Source organism: Megascapheus bottae, chromosome 4, assembly GCF_031878675.1.
Source record: "Megascapheus bottae isolate mThoBot1 chromosome 4, mThoBot2.hap1, whole genome shotgun sequence".
NCBI lineage: Eukaryota > Metazoa > Chordata > Mammalia > Rodentia > Geomyidae > Megascapheus > Megascapheus bottae.
In genome coordinates, this window is record NC_143512.1 from 23,270,868 (window position 1) to 23,294,492 (window position 23,625).

At 36.8% G+C, this 23,625-nt stretch overlaps 1 protein-coding gene across 1 annotated transcript in view; it reads left to right on the plus strand.

The window, feature by feature from the left end:
- Slco4c1 (solute carrier organic anion transporter family member 4C1) overlaps positions 1-23,625 on the plus strand; it is a 50,573-nt gene that overhangs the window by 21,155 nt on the left and 5,793 nt on the right. Inside the window, exons 3-11 of the mRNA XM_090331580.1 lie at positions 4,766-4,948; positions 7,240-7,336; positions 8,942-9,063; positions 9,847-9,965; positions 10,716-10,860; positions 11,221-11,416; positions 15,459-15,612; positions 18,606-18,796; positions 22,839-22,903. Of these exons, the coding sequence (XP_090187706.1) occupies positions 4,766-4,948; positions 7,240-7,336; positions 8,942-9,063; positions 9,847-9,965; positions 10,716-10,860; positions 11,221-11,416; positions 15,459-15,612; positions 18,606-18,796; positions 22,839-22,903 (1,272 nt within the window). The remainder of the gene's footprint in view (positions 1-4,765; positions 4,949-7,239; positions 7,337-8,941; positions 9,064-9,846; positions 9,966-10,715; positions 10,861-11,220; positions 11,417-15,458; positions 15,613-18,605; positions 18,797-22,838; positions 22,904-23,625) is intronic.

Genomic DNA, 23,625 nt, shown 5'->3' on the forward strand with positions numbered 1-23,625 from the left:
TCTCTCCAATCTGTTATGAACTGGTACTCTGGTCAAGAAGTTTTTGCCTGTGCCTATATTCCAGCGTCTCTCCTACTCTATTGTGCAGCAGTTTCAGGGTTTCAGGCCTGGTATTGATTAATGCTTGTGCATCATGGTAGACTGGGATCAATTTTTAGTTTTCTGCATATGGTTGCCCAGTTTTCCAAACCTCGAGGCAGGCCCCACTCCTGGTTTTCTAAAGGTTAATTGGAGATAAGGTCCTTTTGAACCGTGATCCTCAGATATCAGCCTCCTCAGTAGTTAGGATTACAGGTGTGAACTACCAAACTCGGCTTTGTGAACTTTTTTTAAGTGTATAAATGCATGTTAATACCACTTACTACTCCCACAGAGGGGAAGATAAGCACAAAATACTTCATAATCCTTGTCTACACCTGTATGTTCCAAAATCATTTAGAACTTTAGACTTGTGACATACCTACAGTGATGACTGTCCAAGTGTGTATGTCCTTTAGTCTCTTTACAGTCCAGTCTGCTGCATTTTGTGATACCAAGAAGGCAGATTTAAAGTATGAAGGCTTCATTCATAGGTATTTTTTTTTTAGCATTTTTGTCTTAAATTATACTGAGTATCTTCTTTCATTGTTTTAGCTTTTCTTCTCAAATACTTTTGTCCTATTTGACTATTTTATATGTTTAATATTTCCCTGTTTGATTACTAGGCATTTCTCTCACTTTCCTCTTGTCTTTTCCTTGTACTATATAGGGGCTGGAAGAACATTTATCTTGCTTATATCTTGCTGCTTTATCAGCTCTTTCAGTTATCTCCTTTTCTTTACCTACCACAAACCCTCTCCTCCTGCTTTCTCTTACCATTTCTTTTCTGACATTTCACTTCTGCTTTCATGAAGTAATGGCTTCCTTTGAACCATGTATCCACATTTTTCCTGTGTTCCATACAATATTGGAGCAGCTCCTGTCCTGATACTGACCTTAATCATGATTGTGCTGTGGATTTTTCTCATCTTTCTGGGATGTTATGTTCATTTGAAAATTACTTCATTGGGTGGGTTAGGGTCATATTCCCACAGAAGAGCAGCCAGGCTGACATCAGAGGCAGGTGAGTTGTGGTTGACAAAGGCTCCCAGAACGGTAGAGTGTCCATTTGTTAGTATGACTCTTTGTACAACCTCTTTCCACCTACCTCCTGTAGTTTTAGAAATCAAAGTTGGAGGGCTCTGCAGCTGGAGGGCTCTGCTGTGGCTTGTCTGGTCTCTAGTTACTGGAAAAAACATATCAGTTTGGACTTGGGACTATTGCTCCTCCCCAGCAGGGAGAAAATTCTTTGTTCTTTTCTAAGCTAACAACACCAAGGACCCTGAGGCTAGAAGGTCTCCTGAACCAGTTTCTTATAGGGACCTCAAGACTTAGAGAAGGAGGCTTTTTTTTTTTTTTGAGTCAAGTTTTATGAGATATGCTGGGGGACTGGTATCCTAGCAAGTAAAAAGACATCTTTGGAAAGGAATGCCAAAATGACCTAAGTTCCTCAAGGCCAAAAAATGCTAAACCTTGTAAAGCTTTTAAGAATGAACAAACGCTGTAGCTTCTTTTGTAGTTGTTGTTAGGATAGTGACTGGGGTGGGGACTGGAAAACACTTGGAGTCACTCTCCATGAAGGGAGAAGAGGAGATAGATCTTGTTTACAGTTAGACATTTTAGTGTACTTGATTCTGGAAATTTGGGGAACTAGAGTCCCTGGAGCTTCTTCAGTCTCTTCCCCTTGAGGTTTAGACACCTTGGAAATCCAAGAAGACCCTCCTACCCCTATAGCTGCCAAGCTCAAGGGAAATGAATGACATTAGTCTCCAGTTCTTTAGGGAGAATGCCCAGGGGTTGTGGGCTATGGAGTAGAAGCTAGAAAAAAAAAAGCCAGTCCATGCTTGAAACTCTGAACTCGAATAAATGAGCAAAAAACCAGAAGTATTGCTGTGGCTAAAATGAGTGGTAGCTTTGAGTGAGGTGAGGGGGGGGAATAGCTCAGGCCTTGAGTTCAAGCCCCAGAAATGCACGGGTACACACACACACACACACACACACACACACACAAATAAGTTTGATATTTAACTTCTAAATGTTTTGGCTTTTCTTTTGTCCTTTTCCTTCAGGCACTGTAAATACTTTTCTGTAGGGTGATATTCTCAACACCTAGGCAATGTGGCAGCTCCATCTTGTGGTACATTGTCAAATCACATGCTTGTATAAAATTTTGACATTAATTATCCACATTTCTGGGGTACAGTGTGATAATTAAATATTTATTTACAATGGGGAAATAACCGTTTCAGAGAATTTAGTATTTCCTTAAACATTGATTATTTCTTCATGGTTTAGGCTTTTGAAATTTTATAGTACTACATATTTTGTTTTGCCAGTTGTGGGACTTGAACTCTGGGTGTGGGCATTGTCCCTGAGCTCTTCAGCTCAAGGCTACCAGCCTACCCCTTGAGTAGTGCCACAGTGCCACTTCTGGTTTTCTGATGATTAATTAGAGATAAGAGTCTCGTAGACTTTTAGTGCCCAGGCTGGCTTTGAACCTCAATATTCAGATCTCAGCCTCCTGAAAAGCTAGGATTACAGGCAGGAGCCTGGCAAGTACTACATATTTTATGTAATATTTTTTTTATTTAACAGTTGTGAGAAAAGTCTACTTACTGTTTCGTAGATTACTAAAAACTTATTCCTCTTGTCTAACTATATTTTGATACCCATTAATGAATTCCCTTTTTAAACAAGATTGAAAGTGTTTTTGTCTTTAAATAAAATGATTTCCTAGCAGAAATCAGTTCAGATAGTTTCTTTGACTAACAAATACCATAGAATACTTCACAGAACAGTTGAATGTATTGTATGTAGCTGTCTTTTAAAGATAAATTAAGAGGGCCGGGAGTTTAGCCTAGTGGCTAAAGTGCTTGCCTAGTATGCACGAATCCCCAGGTTCGATTCCTCGGTACCACATACATACAAAAAAAGCTGGAAATGGTGCTGAGGCTCAAGTGGTAGAGCTCTAGCCTTGAGAAAGTCCAAGGACAGTGCTCAGGCCCTGAGCTCAAGCCCAGGACTGGCAAAAAAAAAAGATAAATTAAGAGTTACTTTGAACTTGTTTCTGATGTTCTTCAGATCCACCTGGCACTTCGAATTAATACAACACACAGACATACACACACATACACAGAGTAGGCTGAGCTGGAATGTCTAGTAGTTTTTTTTTATTTTTTCCCATAGAAATTTCTGTGAGATGAAAAGTAGGGCAAGATATGTTACTTTGCGTTTTATATCTGCAACACAATTTGAGAATAAAATATTCATTGATGAAAATCTTCAATTGATTAATTTTATTGGCATTTCTTTGCTGCCGGTATGGAATGAAGTACAAGTTGACTTATTTTTAATCTGCCATATAAGTGCATTTATTTTTTCACCTGACAGTTCAAAATATTTTTCACTTTTAAAATCCAGTAGATTTACAAGGGAATCTTTTAGTGTTGAAAGTTCCACATTAATTTTTAGTGAGGTGGTCTATGACCTAAGTCAAGAATATGTCTTGATTAACTTTAGGAAAGTGTTCTTGCTCTTGGCTGTGGCTTTGCCATTTGAGTCTTTCTTCTAGTCAGATATTTTGCTGCCCTGTTGGAAATGGTGTCTCATGGATTTTCTGTGGAGACTGAACTATGGTCCCCAGGATCTCACCCTCCTAAATAGTGAGAATTCCAGGTATGTGTCCTTGGTGTCAATGTTAGGAAAGTTTCCTTTATTAAACATTGGGATTTTTTTTTTTGCCAGTCCTGGGGTTTGAGGGCTGGGGCACTATCCTTGGACACTTTTGCTCAAGGCTAGCACTCTGCCACTTGAGCCATAGCACCACTTCTGACCTTTTCTGTGTATGTGGTTCTGGGGAATTGAACTCAGGGCTTTGTGCATGCTAAGTGAGCATGCTACCACTAGACCACGCTTCCAGTCCTCGGATTTTTTTGTGCGTGTGGGGATTGAACTCTTGGCCTAAGTGCTGTCCCTGGCTCTTCAACTCAAGACTACCACCCTACCCCAGGCCTGGGCATTGTCCCTGAGCTCTTCAGCTCAAGGCTACCACTCTACCCTTGGGCCACAGCCCCACTTCCCATTTTCTGGTGGTTAATTGGAGATAAGAGTCTCATGGATTTGTAGTGCCTGGGATGGCTTTGAACCTTGATCCTCAGATCTCAGCCTACTGAGTAGCTAGGATTATAGGCGTGAGCCACCTCAGCCAGCTCCAAAATCTTACCTATTGTGTATACATTTACTTGCTTGAATATTTGTAATTTTGATTCTTAAGTGGTGTTTATTAGTCCTGTTTTTTTTGTTTCCTAAATTTCTACATGGTAATAATTCAGTTTTTTTCTCTAAATGATCCAGGTCTTTTTATGGTTTACATATAATCCAAATGAAGTGATTGGGGCCTGGGAATGTGGCTTAGTCGTAGAGTGCTTGACTAACATGCAAGGTCCTGGGTTTGATTTCTCAGTACCACACTTAAGTGGTAATGTGCTTACCTTGAAAAGAAGAAGCTGAGGGGCATTGTCTAGGCTTCTGAGTACAAGTCCCTGGACCGGCAAGAAGGAGGAAGAGGAGGACAAAGAGGAAATAATGGTGGTGACTGAAAAAAACAAAGGTTATCATAGATAATTATAAAATAAATACCTAAATTATTAACTCCTATAACTTCACATTTTTTTTTCTTTCACCAAAGATACTTGCTTAACAACAAGGAATGGCACCAGTTGTACATCCTCGAGTTCATCACTTTCTAACTACTTGTATGTCTTCATTTTGGGACAACTGTTACTGGGAACTGGAGGAACTCCTCTCTACACTCTGGGAACAGCCTTCATTGATGACTCTGTGCCCACACACAAATCTTCTCTCTATATAGGTAAGCTTGCTCTCCAATACAATGGTCTCTCTATCATTTTGTCTTACTGTTAATTTACAATGAAAGCATAACATAAGTTTATTAAAAAGTTAGGGCTGGACCTGGTATAGACCAAGGCTCACAAAAACAAAACAAAAAGTTGTGGTGTCATATTAATTTCCATTAGGTAAATATAGCACTAATTTTATTTTTTTTAATTCACTGTCATGTCAAGTTCATAGAATGGATTGAGATTCCATTCTGTATTTGTTCTTCCTGAGTGGGAAGTAGCCTCTGAGCAGTCTTCTGTTTGGATCGCTGAAATCCCAGAATAATTTACACAGAGTATGGAGACTGGCTGTATCCTAAATGAACATGACAGGAATCGAAAAGAAAAAAAAAAACTGTAAGGTAATGCTTAGAAACAAATTTTTTTAACTGAGCACTAATGTCTCATGCCTTTAATCCTAACTACTCGTGAGGATTATTTGATATCTGATATCTGAGGATTGCAGTTTGAAGCCAGCCCAGGAAGGAAAGTCCATGAGAGTCTTAGCTCCAGTTAACCACCAAAAGGCCAGAAGTGGGACTGTGGCTCAAATGGTAGAGTGCTATCCTTAAGCAAAGAGGCTCAGAAATAGTACCCAGGCCCTGAGGTTTTAGCTTCAAGATAAAGAAAGAAAGAGAGAGAGAGAGAGAGAGAGAGAGAGAGGGAGGGAGGGAGGGAGGGAGGGAGGGAGGGAGGGAGGGAGGGAGGGAGAGAAACAGAGAAAGCAAGCAAGAAAACAAGCCTAAAAAGCAAGGAAGGGAGGGAGGGAGGGAGAGAAATGAAATTGAGGGAAAGAAGGAAGGGAGGGAAAAAGAAAGAGAGGAGGATTGGAAGAGAGGAACAGAGGAAGGGAGGATAGGAGGAAGTAAAGAAAGAAAACGGAAAAAAGGGAAGTTTTTAGGATAGTCTGCATTTCTCTTGAATTCCTTCCTTGAAGCTGAGTTAACTGGACTATGCAAGACCCGATATTTAAATTATGGTTAAGTTTTTATCAGAACATACATTTTCTCTATCAGTTTTTTTTCTTTTCTTTTTAGAGGGGGTTGTGTGGTTTGTGCCCTGTAATTCAGGCTGCCCTTTAATTTATGATCTCACTGCCTCAATGTCTCCATTTCTGGGATTACAGTATTGTACTTTCATGTGCTGTTTTTGTCAGTTTATTATTCCATAATAGGGGATTAATTGTCACAGTTACCAGAAATCAGTATGTTCAGTGCAGCCACAACAGAGACAGTAAGTTTACTTGAGCACACACCTAACATTAATGAACATATTGTATTGTAAACATATTGTATATGTTAATTATTGTTACCATAAATATATGATAATGAATATATAAGTTACCATAATTTTACATTATTGTGAAATTTATAAGGTACTTTATAAGTACCTTATAAGTTTTCAGTCTAAAGCAATTGGAAATCACTTGCTACAAAAACTAATTTATCAATCATTATGCGAGAGCATTTTAATAAAATTTTTCCTACAGCTTTTTTTTTCCTACAGCCCTACAAGTCAAGGAGTTGACTAATAAATAAAAACATAATTTTTAGATCATCTTATCATCACCATTGAACACTTGATCTATTATATAACTCATTTTACCAGTGATATACTAAGTTTTGGGTGTAATTGAAGTTTTATATTATTTCACATCTGAGAATAAGAATCACAATAGTAAAATAGTCACATTCTTTTTATTGCAACTGTTCTAAGTAGGAAAATTTAAAATATTTGGCAGATGTATGTTTAATTTAGTCCCATTGTTTATGGAAATGGGTCAGTCTCTAATGAAATAACTAAGAATGCACTGGTTACTTATCAGACAATCTACATTTTGAAATCTGCCATATGAAGTTAATGTATGCTTTCCAGTACATGGAGAGTGGGAAAGATAGTTTTTCACATCATGTTCTTCTACAAGACAGTAAAATGTAATTATTACTATTAGTAAAAGTGTTCTGTCCTTCCACCAATTGACATGTTATAACTGACCATAGATTTGTAATTATTTGGCTAATTAGAATGGTTATGGCAATCCAATAACTTTAGCAGTGAGTTGTACATTTTTAGGTGCTTTGTCCTAACAATCGAGTAAATGGATATCATTCAAATATCATTTTAGAGGGGAAATACATGTAATTTAGATGCAGGCCTACTCAGTCAGAATTTTCTACATAAAAGTATTTATCATCAAAATTATTTGATGTGTGAAACAGAGTTGTTCATGTGGATGTTTCTAATACCTTTAATCTTCTTCTAGGTATTGGCTATTCTATGTCAATCTTAGGTCCTGCGATTGGCTATGTGTTGGGTGGACAGTTGTTAACCATGTACATTGATATTGCTGTGGAAGAAAGGCAAGGCACTATCTTTTTTTTTCACTTAAATTTATTTTGTTTTAGAAATGTGAAGATCACAGAACATTTTCGATGTTTATTCAGGGTGTCGTGGAAATTTTAGGAAATTGAATACACAATTTTTACTTACAATTTTCCTTGTGGTGTCATCTGGTAAAATTGTTAAATACATGTATTTAGGATCCCAATATTATTCAATGGCAGGGAACAGTAATAAAAATGAACTGTATTTTCAGTAGACATAGTTGGAGGTAGATAGCATGAATAGTTTTAAAGGAGTATGATTATTATTAGATTAAGTTCTCTGGTATCTCTGCTAATATCACAGAGATCACAATTATATTTGTGTCCTACAAATGTGACAAAAACAATCGTAAAAATAGTAATAGTTCACATTATTTATCCTGGATCATAGTCCAGATAGCTTATTTAATCTTCCCAATAATTCTATAAGGTAAGTGATATACACAAACTGGCAAATGGCAAGTTGTCAAATCTAAGAGCCCTCTTACCATTTCCTAATTCATCTTGGAGAGTCCTGACTGTACAAAGCTTAACATAAACACAGTGATGGGTAAGAAATCATGCTGGATATGTGATTTGTTCTCTGTGCTGTCTATCCTACTTCAGTCTTTGGGGAGAAAGTAAAATAGGTAAGCGCAACAAATCTGGAATTAGACAAGAAGAATTATAGGACAGCAAGTAATTGTATGAGTTGCAGAAATGAAAGCTTTTGGAAAGAGCCTATCAATATTAAAATAAGAGATCCGTTAAACAAAAAATTAACTTGAATTAAAAGAAATGCTAGAACTGAAATGCAGTGTATAAACTTTTAAACTAAATGTTTTCCTGTCAAACTTTATCTCATTAAATAAACTAAAAAGTATATAACTAAAGTAAAAATGTTTAGAAATTCCGTATATATTTTCATGTTTTTAATATGCTTATGCTTACTATTAAATATTTTAAACTTTTATGATATATTTGCCGTGTAAAATACTATTGCGTTGTTGTTGTTGTTTTTGCCTGTCCTGGGGCTTGAACTCAGAGCCTTGAGCACCTTTGCTCAAGGCTAGCAGTCTGCCACTTGAGCCTCAGCACCGCTTTTGGCTTTTTCTGTGTGTTGTACTGAGGAATTGAACCCAGGGCATGCTGGGTAAGCACTCTACCGCTAGGCCACACTCCTGGCCCCTAAACTATTGTTCCCATAACTCATTTATGTCTGCTCTATGTTTCTGAATCTATTACAACGGCTCCATGAAAATTTTAGCTGACTGTTGGTGGCTAACGCCTATAATCCTAGCTACTCTGGAGGCTGAAATCTGAGGATAGCTATTTGGACTCAGCTCTGGCCAGAAAGCCAGACTCTTATCTCCAATTAACCACCAAAAAGCTAGAAGTGGAGCTGTGCCTCAATTGCTAGAGTGCTAGCCCTGAGCAGAATAGCTCAGGGTCAGCACCCAGGCCCTGAGTTTTAACAGGGCTGGTGTGTGCCTGAGCGTGCATGTGTGTGGGCGCGCACACATATACACACACATTTAGAAATCAAAATGTCAAGTATTTGAAGACTGAGTTGCTCTTTTTTTCTGTTTTTCTATCACACAGTGGTGGTATCACAGAAGAGGACCCAAGGTGGCTGGGGGCTTGGTGGATTGGATTTCTCATAGCTTGGCTCTTTGCTTGGTCATTGATAATACCTTTCTCTTGCTTTCCAAAACATTTACCAGGTAAAAATTCTTTTGTAAACTTCAGTATTTTATTCTAGATCAGATATTGTTCCCTATAGGATCGAAAACAACCAAAAATTCTCATTTATTTTATAAAATTTCAGTTGCCTGCATAAATTTATAAATGTCTGTTTTGAGGACTATAAGGTAACAGCCAACATAATTTTGTTTCAAACTGGTAATTAATGAAACTGTGTATTCATCTCTAGTATTTACTAATTTGTTGTTGTATATTGATCCCTGCTTTATATGAAGCATATGATAAATTGGTAGCTCATGTTCAATTGGTCATAAGTTTCAAGGACCAATCTGATATACATCATGCATGTTAATTACTTATTGTTGAAAGTACAGAAGCAGTTCTTTCTACCCTGGCCCATCTAGTTTATAACTATTCATTTAAAATACTCTCAGATTTATTCATATAACTATTATTAAAACTCAAAGGATATGATGATAGATAGAAAATATTTCATTTGCCAGCAAATTTTTCCATTATAAAGCAAAGGTATACAGCATAAATGCTTTAAAGTACATCTACTATGAAAAAAAGAACACCATGAAAGATATAATTGTTTTAGACTCCTTATTTGGAGTAAGTGTTGTGATCGAACTGTCTCATTTTAAAATGTTTAGACTGGTAGGATTTCCCTACCAGTTAATGAGAGAAGAACTGGCCTTATGTCTTAGGGAATTCATGTACTTATTGAAGTAAGTATATGTCAGCTATACGGAACCATTTTTGAAAGGATGAGCAAGTGAGTCAATTTACTGTGTTTGTAGGTACAGCAAAGATTCAAGCAGGAAAAACTTCCCAGGCTCATCAGAATAAAAGTACTGTATTACATCACACAGATGAAAATTTTGGGAAAAGTATTAAAGATTTTCCAGCTGCTTTAAAGGTAAAACAAACCAATATTAAATAGATGCTGTTTAATTTTCTGTGTTTGAATGTACAGATGAGACATTTCATGTCAGCTTGATTTTGACTTATGTGTCCATATTTAGTTTGTGATCTTTTTTTTTTAATCTTTAGAAGGCAGCTATGCTCCTCAGTCTTGAAACAGTGCCACATGAATCTATCTTTGATTTCAGAAAATTGACCAGTTTAGGCTAACTGTGGTGAGCAATTTAGTTTAGGCTAATTATGAGGGATATAGCAACAGAGACTCTTATTTAGTTGCTAAATTGTGTAGCTAAGGTTTTTAATTACTGAATTTTGAGTTATAGAAAGATATGTGCTTCCTCCTTGGAAACTATTTGCACCTATATTTACAGTCTTAAGGTCTTCATTCACTGGACATATGAATTCAAAACACAGTTTAAGAACATAATAGGGCAAGCTGTACAGTGTGGACAGTTAATAGTAAGTCTGGTGCTTACCTGCCGTTCTGGCCCTTAGGGTATAACAAAGCCTTAATCATTGTCCTAATGAATGACCTCTCTGTTTTCTATGTGTTCCATATGTACATTTTTAATCATTGTAAATGTATTAATCATCTATAGTTACATTTTTGTATTCGAAGACATCTTTTGAGTTTCCCAGGTAATATGTGTTTATTAAAAACCCGCTTCATTGTGCTATCACCATAATGCTTCACTGGACAGTATGGTCATAGTTATTCATTTGGTGAACTATATTTTTTCTTTAGAATCTGATGAGGAATACTGTCTTTATGTGTTTAGTTCTATCAACCTCTTCTGAAGCCTTAGTTACTACTGGATTTGCTACATTTTTACCTAAATTTATAGAAAATCAATTTGGATTGACATCCAGCTTTGCAGCCACCCTTGGAGGTAAAACATTCTTTTTTGTTTGTTTAATTTCATCTATTTATTTTACTTTAATACATTGCACATTGTACTTTAGATATTTCACATTTGAAATTTATATGTCATGCTGACTTTGAGAAAAGTCTCTGATTGTTTATATCAGATAATTTAATTATATAAAATTAAGGTGGTGGTGATAAATATCTTCATGCTCAACATATCATTTTATTAAGCTCTTCCATAGTGGAACTGTGAGTCACTTTTGCACTTGAATGTTTGGTAAATGCTTAACTTTACATCCTTATTGATATTTTTAATGTTTTCCAATGGTTGGTGTGAATGACTGAATGTCTGTGTGTGTCTCTCGGTTTTGTTTCTCACTAGGGGCTGTTCTAATTCCTGGTGCTGCCCTCGGTCAGATTTTAGGTGGTGTCCTTGTTTCAAAATTCAAGATGGCTTGTAAAAATACTATGAAGTTTGCATTGCTTACATCTACAGTGGCCCTCGTCTTGAGTTTTGTATTTATTTATGCCAAATGTGAAAATGGACCATTTGCTGGTGTGTCTGAGTCATACAATGGGTAAATATATTTCAGTATTTTTTAATATATTTTTATTGTAATTAATAGAAGGGTTACATGATATTTGCCAGATAAATGGTGCATTAATTCCCATACATTGATACCCTTTCACATGTCTTGGTCCCCATTTCCCTTCCCCCTCCCCCATGCCTCACCTTGTTTTCCCCCGTTCCCTATCCAATTTCAGATAACCAAATACAAATTTCAGTATTTTTAAATAGTAATGAATTGTGTGTGCATTTGCAAAAACATATGCTTTTTCACTCAGATGATACGAATTTTTTAAAATTGTATTTTATTGTTGGGGTAATGTATAGAGGGGTTACAGTTACATTCGTCAGGTTGTGGGTACATTACTTCCTGAACAATGATAACCCTTATCAAGTTTTTGTTCCCCTTTCCCTCCTCCTACCCCCTCCCAATCATCTTGTTTTTCCCCTTCACTTCCCTATTTCAAATAAACAACTAAAAAATGTATATACAATATATCAGGTAACAAAGTCAGAAACAGTAACAATCATAAGGGAAAAATAAGAGGAAAATAACTTCACAAGCCATTTTGTTTTCTGTGTAAGAATACATGGTATGTGGGGGTTTCCTTCTTTTCTTCCTCCTTCCCTCCATCCCTTCTTCCCTCCCTTTCTCTCTCCCTCCCTCCCTTCCTCCTTCCTTCCTATCAGTGATAAAGAGGATTGACTTCAGGGCTTTGAATTTGAACTTGGTAGGCAGGTACCCTACTACTGGAGACATATCTCCATTTCTTTCTGCTCTGGTATTTTTGAGTTAGTGCTTTTTGCCTAAGGCAAGCCTGGACTATAATCCTCCTATTTAAGCTTTCTGCTGTAGGAAATGACATGGGATGCCATCCATGTGCCACTTTGCCTGGATAGTGGTTAAAAAGAGATTTTTCAAACTTATTTTTTTCTACTACTAGCTTTCAGATCTCTGCTTCCTGATTTTTTTTTTTGTGGGTCATGGGTCTTGAACTCAGCCTGGGTACTATCCCTGAGCTCTTCAGCTCAAGGGTACCGCCCTACCCCTTGAGCCACAGCACCACTTTCAGTTTTCTAGTGGTAAATTGGAGACAAGAATCTCAGGGTCTTTAGTGCCTGGGCTGGCTTTGAACCTTGATCCTCAGACTCAGCCTCCTGAGTAGCTAGGATTACAGTCATGAGCCAGCATGCCCAGTTTCTGCTTCCTGAATTTTGTCTCAATGATTGCTGCTTTAAAACTTGTAGGCCTTTGTTTAAAGGACATTTAAATAGTATCCTTGGCACCTTTATTGGTTTAGGGATAAAAACAGTAATAAAGCAGAATTCTTACCTAAGAAGGACTTAGATTTGTAATGATTTGAATGTGTCTCCTAAAAATTTCTGGGTTGGAAAAAAAAGTCCTCAAATTGACATGTTAATGATATGGGAGTGGAGACTTTGGGAAGATGGCTAGGATTATAGGAAGTCATTCAAATGGAGCATGCATGGTAGATTAGGGATTTCATATTAGTGATTTCATCTAAAGTGAAAAGAAATCCAAGTCAGTTTGCTCTCTCTGTTCTGCCATGAGATCCCTCCACCATCTTACAGTACACAACAGGACTTTGCCGGATTTATAGCAGATACCAGTATCACAAGGTCTTGGATTTCTGGCCTCCAGACCTGCCAGCCAAAGTCATCTGGTAATCTCTATACATTGTCCTATTCTGCATTTTGTTAGAATAAGAGAAAGCACATGGGCACATCTTAGGGAGAAGATTGCATTATATTTTCTTATTAATTTAAAAATTTTAAATTAGAACTACTTTTTTGAATAAAATTCTGTGCATCTGCCTCCCTTCTATGTCTTCTTTTATGTGTCTTTCTTTTTGACTCTGTCTTCTTTCTGTCTTTCTTTCTGTCTCACTTTCTCTGTCTTTGTATCTCTGCTTCTGTCTTTCTGTCTGTGTCTGTGTGTGTCTCTCTTTCTTGACCTTTCTTGTGAGGTACTCTTGAGACAAACTCTACTTCCTTTTGTTTAAGTTATTGTTCAGATGCTGCCTGGGACTGGCTTTGGATTACAGTCCTACAGTCCTCCTCCCTACAATTCCTGCACAGCTGGAAACTACATGACAGCCCATGATACCATGCCCAGCCTATTTATTGAGATGAAGTTTTACTAACTTTTTGCCTGGATTAGCCTCAAAACGATTCTTCCAATTTCTACTTCATGAGTGTCTTGGATTATAAACATACTACACTTGGATTATAAACATACCACTACAGGTGGCCTGAAAATATTCCAAGTAGGAATAGAAGAGAACCTGAAGCTAATCCTAGGGGTTGATATTTCTTGGCTCCTCTGTCCTGTGGCTATGTTTGTCCTTGTAGCTGGTTTTCTTTATCTGTTTTGCTTTACTATGAATTTCTGAGCCATGGGAAGCAGATCAGGCAGGTGGACATTGCACAGCAGGGGGTAATGGCATGAGGCTGTGAAGGTAGGTGGTATTCTAGGTCCAAGGACTCTGTAATTTTGTGTCATAGAATATTCAGATGATGTAAATTAAGAGTAATTTCCATAGTAATGTTTGTCATGTCACTGGCAATAATTGTGATTTGTGGTTGCTTTTCATGTGTCTAGCATTCCTTGGCATCACATGATAGCATTTGTTGTATAGCAGTGTTTGGTTAAGCTCCATTACATTTAGTTAACATTCATTGAATGCTCCCTATGACAAGATTTTGTAGCCACATCCTCATTCTGAAGGAGACAACTAGAAAATACAGTAGTGAATAAATAATGAAATAGGTAATTGGAGATGCACCATGGAATTCAAAAGAAGGAGAGGTTTTTAATTTTCTTTGACAAGTTTTAAGAGAGACTCTGGCCTAATTAGTAAAAATGAGGTTTAAAGATTCCTCAGGAATAAGAAAAGTTATCAGAGATTAAGATTTTTCTGGGTTTTGGTACTGCTAAAATTTGAATTCAGGACCTTTACATCTATCACTTGAGCCTTGCCCTCAGTCCTATTTTTGCCTTATTTGAAAAATAAGGGTCCCTACATGGATTTGCTTCAGATTGTGATCTAAAGCACTGTCTTCAGACACTTTTTGCTCAGGGCTAGCACTCTGCAACTTGGGCCACAGAACCACTTCCTGCTTTTTCTGTGTATGTGGTACCAAGGAATTGAACTCAGGGCTTCATGCATGGTAGGTAGGTGAGCACTCTACCACTACGCTACACTCCTGGCCCTAGAGTAAGTTGGTTTTTTTTTTTGGATCGTGGGGTTTGAACTTGGCCTTGGCCAGGGCGCTGTCCCTGAGCTCTTCAGGTCAAGGCTACCACCTCACCCCTGAGCCAAGCCCCACTTAATTGGAGGTAAGAGTCTCAGGCCCTTTTGTGCCTGGGCTAGCTTTGAACCTTGATCCTCAGATCTCAGCCTCCTGAGTAGCTAGGATTACAGGCATGAGCCACCGATCGCCCAGCTTAGAGTAAGCTTTATATTGTAACAGATGTTGCTTTCTCTTAGGTTACAGTGTAAAAGAATACTTGGCTTGGAACATAGGAAACTGTATTTGGCAAGTAAAGGAAAGTATCTTAAACCTCAGTTTTCTCACTGGGAACTGAGTGTGTTGGACAACTTGATTTTATTCACCTTTTTAAGTTCTAAATAATGTCTTCTAGGGAAATTTTACAAATGTGGAAATTTTTGTTTGCTGCAACTTGAGAAAGCTAATGGCATCTGGTGGATAGAGGTGGGGGTCACTGCTGAAGATCCAGAATTCACAGACCCACTTCCTCATGGGAATGGTAGAGCGAGGACACAGAAACTTGGTTTCATATTTTCTATTGCAGTTGTGTAACTGCTTGTTGTTCTTGTTTGGTTAACCATCTCTCACAAGAAGTTGTTCTTATGTGCAAAAGAAGAAATTTTGTCTTATCCTTTCAGGAATTAGGTATTGAGTGACTAGAATACATTGCTGAATGACAGGGTGAAATATGCTTCTCAGCTCTTTGTTAAGAAGTTATGCCATAAGGAATTTAACCATCTGTCTTTTCTTATTTGCAGGACAGGAAAAGTGGGGAACTTGACAGCCCCTTGTAATGCCAATTGTAACTGTTTGAGGTCCTATTATTATCCTCTCTGCGGTGGAGATGGAGTCCAATATTTCTCTCCCTGCTTTGCAGGTTGTTTAAACTCTGTTTTGAATAGGAAATCAAAGGTAACTCTGCCCTTGATGAAGCCACGCATTTGTCTATTTATGATTACCCTCCCTGCAACCTTCTCCTGGGTTTCTGTGGAGTCTATTCTTTCTTTCCTCCCCCACGTCTACCATAGCTGGTCCTTATTTCTCAAGTGGAGAAAGACTCCAATAGTTTCATGGGCAACTGTCGTTGATAATTCAGGTAATGAAAGAGGCAAGAACCGGGTATTCGTAGCTAACATGGTAACTTTGCAGAGATGTAGGAGAGCCAATCACTGGTTTCTCACACCTGTAATCAATACTAGCTACTTAGGAAATTGAGACCCGGAGGATTGTGATTTGAAGCCATCCTTGGCAGAAAAGTTTATGAGACCTTATCTCTAACTATTCCATGAAAAACTAAGGTACAGGCATGAATTTACTAGTAGAATGCCAGTCATGAGCAAACAAACTGAGTAAGAGTATGAGGCTCTGAGTTCAATCTTAGAACCAGAACAGAAAATTGAAATACAGGATAGTGTAGTGTAGTGCCATTCATTTTCTTTTATGAAGGCAAGTTTAAGATTCTAAGAATGTATAACAAATAGGTACAAGTGATTAAAGTCTGCAAAGCTGCTTGAAATTCATTCTAAAACAAATATAGAAATGTGTACATGTAGTTGTATACTTTATTTGGTCATATGTACATGCATGTATATATGTGAAAATATATTTAATATACTTACATGTAATAAGTACATTAAAACTACCTCAGTAGACGAGGCTTTGATCTTCCTTCTGGGAATAAATCAAAATATAGCAAGTAATAAGATTTTCATATTGAACTCAGCAGCCCTCGTGCTCGCATATCAGCCTTCCCACCACTTGAGCCATACTTCCAGCTCCATTTTGGCTTTTTCAAGTTAGGGCCAAGTTTTTTCCCATACTTTCCTGGACTTTGATCCTCCTACTTCTGCTTTCCTGTACCTGGGATGACAGGCATTTCTATCCAACCATTGAGCTTCCCAGATATCTGGGATTATGTGCATAGCACTGCTCTCAGCTATTTGTTGAGATGGCATGTCTTGAACTTATTTTTGCCTTGGTTACCCTTCAACCATGAACTACTTCCTAAGTAGCTAAGATTACAGTCTTGACCCACAACACTTGGCATGCAACTTACACTTTTTAAAGATGGTTATATGAAAACATTCAATAGTCCTTCGTCATTCTTTCTCATTTCTTCTAACCCTACCTATCCCCTCAGTTTACCCAGCCCCATTGTTTCGCATATGAACATTGTATGGGGAGATTGATGCAAGAGGTAACACTGATCAAGATGCATTATACTTACAGACTGCTGTATTGAATTGAAAGTTGTTTGTACAGTTAGTTAAAATGAATTAAAAACTAAGAACTATACAATGGGGATGTGGGGTAGAGATTTGCAGTTTAGAGCTGAGGATGTAATTCAAGAAGGTAAATCCAACAAGAACAAGTCCCTGAGATTAAACCCCAGTACCACCAAAAGAGACAAGTCTTACATAAATATATCCATGTCGACTCATAATAGACCTTATAGGCTCATTATATGCAGTTCTGATCATTGGAATGAAACATTCTGTCATTATTAAGTATTATCTATAAAAACTTAATAGAAGACTTCAGGAAAAAATAGTTATGACCAACAACCTTTTATTATTCTTTTTTTAAAGAATTTATTAACATTGATTTTTACATCATATTTCAAATGACATTTAACAAACATGTATTCAAGAAGGGAATCTTATACAATCACTGGCACTTAGATTTTAGAACACAATTAAAATTAGGCTGAGGATTTGTATTCATATATACATATTAATCTATGTAATAAAACATTATGTCTATAGAGTATAAATTTTTATGTCTATGTCATCCAACAACCTTTTTTTTAATATCTGAAATTTCTTTTTTCTATAAAGGCCAAACTCATGCTTTTTTTGACATGCTAACTTTCAATGTTTCATATTTTTAAAATCTACATAGATAACTCTATATATGATAAGTATATCATTTTAAGAAGGCTACAGTTTTCTTTCACTAAAGCTATACCAAAAATTGTAGGTATAAAGGATGTAGTGAAAAGCAGAATATTTTCCAAGGTCATAGGATGCAGTAGATAATTTTACTGTGGTATTTACCAGAATTGTGGTGTTTGGTCTTTCAACCTACTGAGGATTGTTACTATAGATTTCTCTTTGCTCTCTATAATAAAAAAGAAAAAGTTAGCATGGAAACACATTTTGAGCAGTTATGGTGTATGTGAAATCATAAATCTTATCATCCATTTTATTTTTTTTATGTTTTTATATTTTTTGTGGGTCGTGGGGCTTGAACTCTGGGCCTGAGCACTATCCACGAGGTCATCAGCCCAAGGCTACCACCCTACCCCTGAGCCACAGCCCAGCTTCCTTTTTTCTAGTGATTAATTGGAGTCTCATGTTCTTCAGTACCCTGGCTGGCTTTGAACTGTAATCCTCAGATCTCAGCTTTCTGAGTAGCTAGGATTGCAGGTGTGAGCCACCAAGCCTGGCCCATTTGTTTCTTATTGTTGTTTGTTTTGTTTTATTTTGCTAGTCCTGGGCCTTCAGCTCAGGGCCTGAACACTGTCCTTGGGCTTTCTCTAGGCTAGAGCTCTACCACTTGAGCCACACACTTCTTCTTTTTTCTATGTAGGTGGTATGGAGAAATTGAACCTGGGTCTTTGTGCATGCTAGGCAAGCACTTTTAGCACTAGGCCAAGCTCCTGGCCCCTGGCCCATTTGTTTTTAAATAAGCCAATAATGAGTCATAAGTTGAACTTAGAGCCTCACAAATCAAGACAGATGACTTATTTTGTAAATGCAGCTTGCTTCTAGCACTGAAACTTGATAACTTTTCTTCAGCACTACTTATAGATTAGAATAGTATTAAGAAATAATCGAATTAACAATGATAAAATACCTTTTAGAAGTTAACAATTTTAGTGTTTTTGTGCCTAATGTTTTCAGATATACTACAATTGTTCCTGTATCGAAAGAAAATTAGAAATTTCATTTGCAGAAGAAAGTTTTAGTTTTGAAGCTAAAGCTGGAAAATGTGGAACTCAGTGTACAAACTTGCCCATGTTTCTCGGCATTTTCTTCATTACAGTGATTTTTACTTTCATGGCTGGTACTCCTATAACTGTGTCTATATTAAGGTATGTGTATTATCAAGTTTGCAGTCTCTAAGAAAACATGTGCAATGGTGGGAATATAGACTTGGGTTAATTTGGGACATAAGTTGAATAAGTGAATTGTTCAAGTATACTTAGTCCAAAAGATGTCATGAGCTCTGTATTTGATGAGCTATTAAGATAAGTGGGAAGTAATTGAGATCATATATAAGTGTCTTAGCATTTCTCTGCTTGGCTTATACCTACCTGGTGTTAGTTTAAGTTTTGTCTTAGCATTTCTCTGCTTGGCTTATACCTACCTGGTGTTAGTTTAAGTTTCCCTGATTGTTTCATGAAGTCTTCAGTTACGAACTGGAGATTTGTTAAAATGTTTTTGGGAATCATGGAAATTAAAAGCAATCCACTTGTGCCAGATTCCAAAGCGTATGTATTCTGCCTAAATATTTCTATTACCTGAATGCTGGCCAGAGTTTGGACTTTTGGTTGACTCCCTCCCTCCCTCCCTCCCTCCCTCTCTCCCTCTTCCTCCCCTCTCTCTTTCTCTCTTCTTATTTTGGGGGTCTGGGGCTTGAATTCGCTGTCTCTTCAGCTCAAAGCTAGCACTCTACCACTTGAGCCACTGTACCACTTCCGGTTTTCTGATGGTTAATTGAAAATTAAGAGTCTCACAGAAATGCCTGGGCTGGCTTTGAACTGCAATCCTCAGCCTCCTGAGTAGCTAGGATTACAGGCATGAGCCAGAGGTGGCCAGCTCTTCCTTATTCTTTACCAGGATATTTCCCACCTGCCCTTCCAGACTTCCTAATCTGTCTGTATCTTTCATAACAAATTCTAGACTTTTCCCTTGTCAGTACTTTGAGTCTTAATAATTGCTCACTGCCTAAGTGGTTATCATAATCAAACTAGTGTACATATCCATGACCTTCCAGTTGTTGAGAATGTGTGTGCACGTGTGTGTGTGTGCACACGTGTTTGTATTTAGTGAGAAAATGTACAGTCCATTCACTGTAAATTTTAAGCATATAATGCAAAATCATTAACTACAACCATCCTGCTGTGAAATCAGTCTCTAGAATTTACCCTACAAAATTGAAACCTTGCATTCTTTGACCAAATCCTCCCATTTCCTCACCTTCAAACTCCCACAATTGCCATTCTATCTTCTACTTTCCTGAGATTAGCTTTTTTGGTATCCACAGATGAGTGAGATTGTGCAGTAATTTATTTTTGCCTAGTTTATACTAGTTGATATTGAGTCCTCTAAAGTCATTCATGTCACATAGAACAGAATTTCTTTTCTCTTTGAGACAGAATGGTGTTATACGCCTCAGTTCCTTTGTCTATTCATTCACTGATTGACACTGAGGTGGATTCCACATCTTAGCAATTGAGAATAATATTTCAGTGAACCCAGGAGTACAAAATTGCTTTGACATTCTGATTTTTATTTCTCCTTGATAAGTACCGAGAAGTGAAGATTGGTCAAGCCCATGTTAATTCTGGTTTTAATCTTTGGAGGAACCTCTGTTCTACTTACTATAATGGATGTGCCAATTTACATTCTTCCCCAGGGTTCACCAAGGTATCCTTTCCTCTGTATCCTTGCCAACATTTTTGTCTTTTGTCTTTATTTCAATAGCCAATACTAACAGGTGTGAGGTGGTATCTTATTTTGGTTTCGATGTATATTCACCGATACCTAGTAATTTGAAACGTTTTTCTTTTTGTTTTCACATTTGTATGTCTTTCTTGGAAAAATGGCTGTTCAAATCTTTTGCTGATTTTTAAAAATTCAATTTTTTCTTATTACTATGCTGTTTGATTTTCAGATTTCTTTTGGATATTAACTCTTTGTCTGTATGGTTTGCTGTTATTTTAAAGTATCTTTTGGTTGTCTCTACATTGATGGATTCTTGGGGTAAAAAGCATGTAGTTTGATGGGATACCATTTACCTATTTTTGCTTTTGTTGCCTGTACTTGTGATATATCTAAAAAATCATTGGCCAAACTAAAGTCAAGGAACATTCTTTTGTGTGTGTTGGTCATAGGGCTTGAACTCTGGGCCTGGGCATTGTCCCTGAGCTCTTTAGCTTAAGGGTATTACTCTACCCCATGAGCCTCAGCACCACTTCCAGTTTTCTAGTGGTAAATTGGAGGCAAGAATCTCAGGGTCTTTAGTGTCTGGGCTGGCTTTGAACCTTGATCCTCAGACCTCAGCTACTTGAGTAGCTAGGATTACAGGAGTGAGCCACCTTGTCTGGCTTGTCAAGGAACTTTTACATTTTAAGATGTTAGTTTATTCTGAATGGGCTTCTTGGTTTTTTTCTTTTCCTTTTTTGTTTGTTTGCATAGGGTGCCTCCATAAGCCCAGGCTTGCCTTAAACAGCTGATCCTCTTACTTCAACCTCTTAAAGCTGGGATTATAACTCTGCACTGTTATGCAGATTTAATGGAATTCTGTATATTGTATTAGATAAGGACTCAATTTCATTCCTTTGAATGTGAATATCTAGTTCCCCTAATATAATTTACTGAAGAAAAATCTTTGTCCACTGTTCTTTGAAATCTTGTTTGTCCAAGAGCAATGGGCAACAAACATGTGTATTTATTTCAGGGGTTTTATTCTGCTTCATTGCTCTATATGTATGTTTTCATATCAGAATCTTATTACTTGTATTAAAATTTCAAATCGGGTATGCCTTCAGCTTTATTCTGCTCAAAACTGATGTGACCATTCTGGTTATTTTTGTAGTTCCATTTGAGTTTCAATAGTTTTCTGTTTCTATAAAAGAAGGCAACTAAGTGGCATATATTAAATGGTACACAGTAAAGAGTTTAATCATGATATTTACATTCTTAGATAACACATGATTTGATAACATTCTATTTTTTCTTATCCCTACCTTCCATCTTTTCCCTTCCTTTTCCATTTCTAGAAGATATGCTCTGATTTCCATATTTTGGTGTGTTTGGTTTTAATTTGTTATCCTTTAGCTGCCATAAATGAGAGAAAATATGCTGTACTATCATTATGTGACTGATAAATTCCACCGTTTTCATCCATTTTCCCATGTTTCATTTTTATATGGATTTTGTTGTAGCTGTAGATTATTTCACATATTATGGATATGTAAATAATCTTATTTGATGTTGTTATTCCAACTTGTGAACATAGGATATCTTTCCATGTATTTGTGTTATCGTCAGCATTTTTACTTTTTATGTATTTATTAGCATATAAGACTTCCCTTTCTTCAGTTAAGTTTATTCCCAATTATAAAGAGATTCTTTTCTAGTTAACTTTTTGGATAATTCTTCTTTATTGCGTAGAGTTCTATCTAATTTGCATGACTTGCTTTTCTTTTTCCCTAATTATTTTAGCTGTGAATTTGAATGCTATGTTGAGTAGAGGTTGTAGGAAAAAAATTATTTTTCTGCTGATCTTAGATAAAAGACTTTCAGCTTTCTCTACTGAGAATGTTTCTGTGAATATGTCATTTGTGGTCTTTTTTTATGATGGAGTGTATTTTTTTTTTTTTGCCAATCTGGGGGCTTGAACTCAGGGCCTGAGCACTGTCCTTGAGTTTTCTCAAGGCTAGCAATCTACCATTTTGAGCTACAGCATCTCTTCTGGCTTTCTCTGTGTATGTGGTACTGAGGAATAGAACCTGGGTCTTTGTGCATGCTAGGCAAGCACTCTCCACTAAGCCAAACTCTTGGCCCTGGAGTGTATTTTTTTATAGTTATTTTGCGGAGCAGTTTAATGAGTAGTGTTGTTAATAATACATGTCTCTTTTTTCTATGAACTTGGTTAAAACTCATAGGAATTATAACTGGGCATTATTTGTAATATTTTAGTTCTGATAACTTTTTTCTATTTTTTTACCCAATTTTGCTATAATTTTTTTATAATCTTAGAGTGAGTAAACTATGCATGAGAACTTGCAGGAAATTATTTATTTCATATGAACAACATTTACTATAGAAATGCTAAATCGATATAAGTATGCACATGTTCAAATTCTGAACATGCAATATAAACTCATTTATGTTTACTATTTCCAGGTGTGTTAATCACAGGCAAAGGTCCTTAGCACTTGGAATACAATTCATGTTGCTTCGATTATTGGGTATGTCATTTCAAAATAATTTATTGGAAACTGTTTGCTCTTCTGTTTCATTGGTGTTATTAATTTGTTCTGATATGGTATGAGTTGAGAAAATTAAGAATACATATTTGTTCAAATTGTACATAGCACATGAATTTATGTAAACTACATGTCCATTTTCCTGATGTACTAACCACTGTTAAAAAGTGTGTATGATTTATTTGAAATATAAAATATGACCATCCATATACAGTTTCTTTCCTTCACACTTTTATCCCCATTTAGGATATGACCATGTTGCACCACCAATAAAAAACAATGAAATGAAACATTTGAGAACGAAATGAGATCAAGATAGCATGTTAAGAATTGCTGGCCGGTTGCAAGGAGTCTATCCAGTAATAGTAGCTATGTCAAAGGTAGAGATTAGAGGATTTCAAGTTGAGGCCAGTTTAGAGAGTAAAGAGGCTTCATGAAAATCCATCTCAAACAATGATTGTCTTCTTAGCTAGATGAGGAAGCAGAAACAGAAAGATAACAGTTAAGTCTGACTAGGTCCTAAAGTGAGATCTCGTCTCACAAAATAACCTATGCAATGCTCATTTGGTAGATGGCCTGACTAGAAGGCAAAAGTTCAAATCCCAGCATTAGAAAAAAAAATTATTTGAAGAATTTATAACAGAAAACTTGATGTTGTAACAGATATGTGAGGATTTTAATGAAACTAATACTATAAATATCAT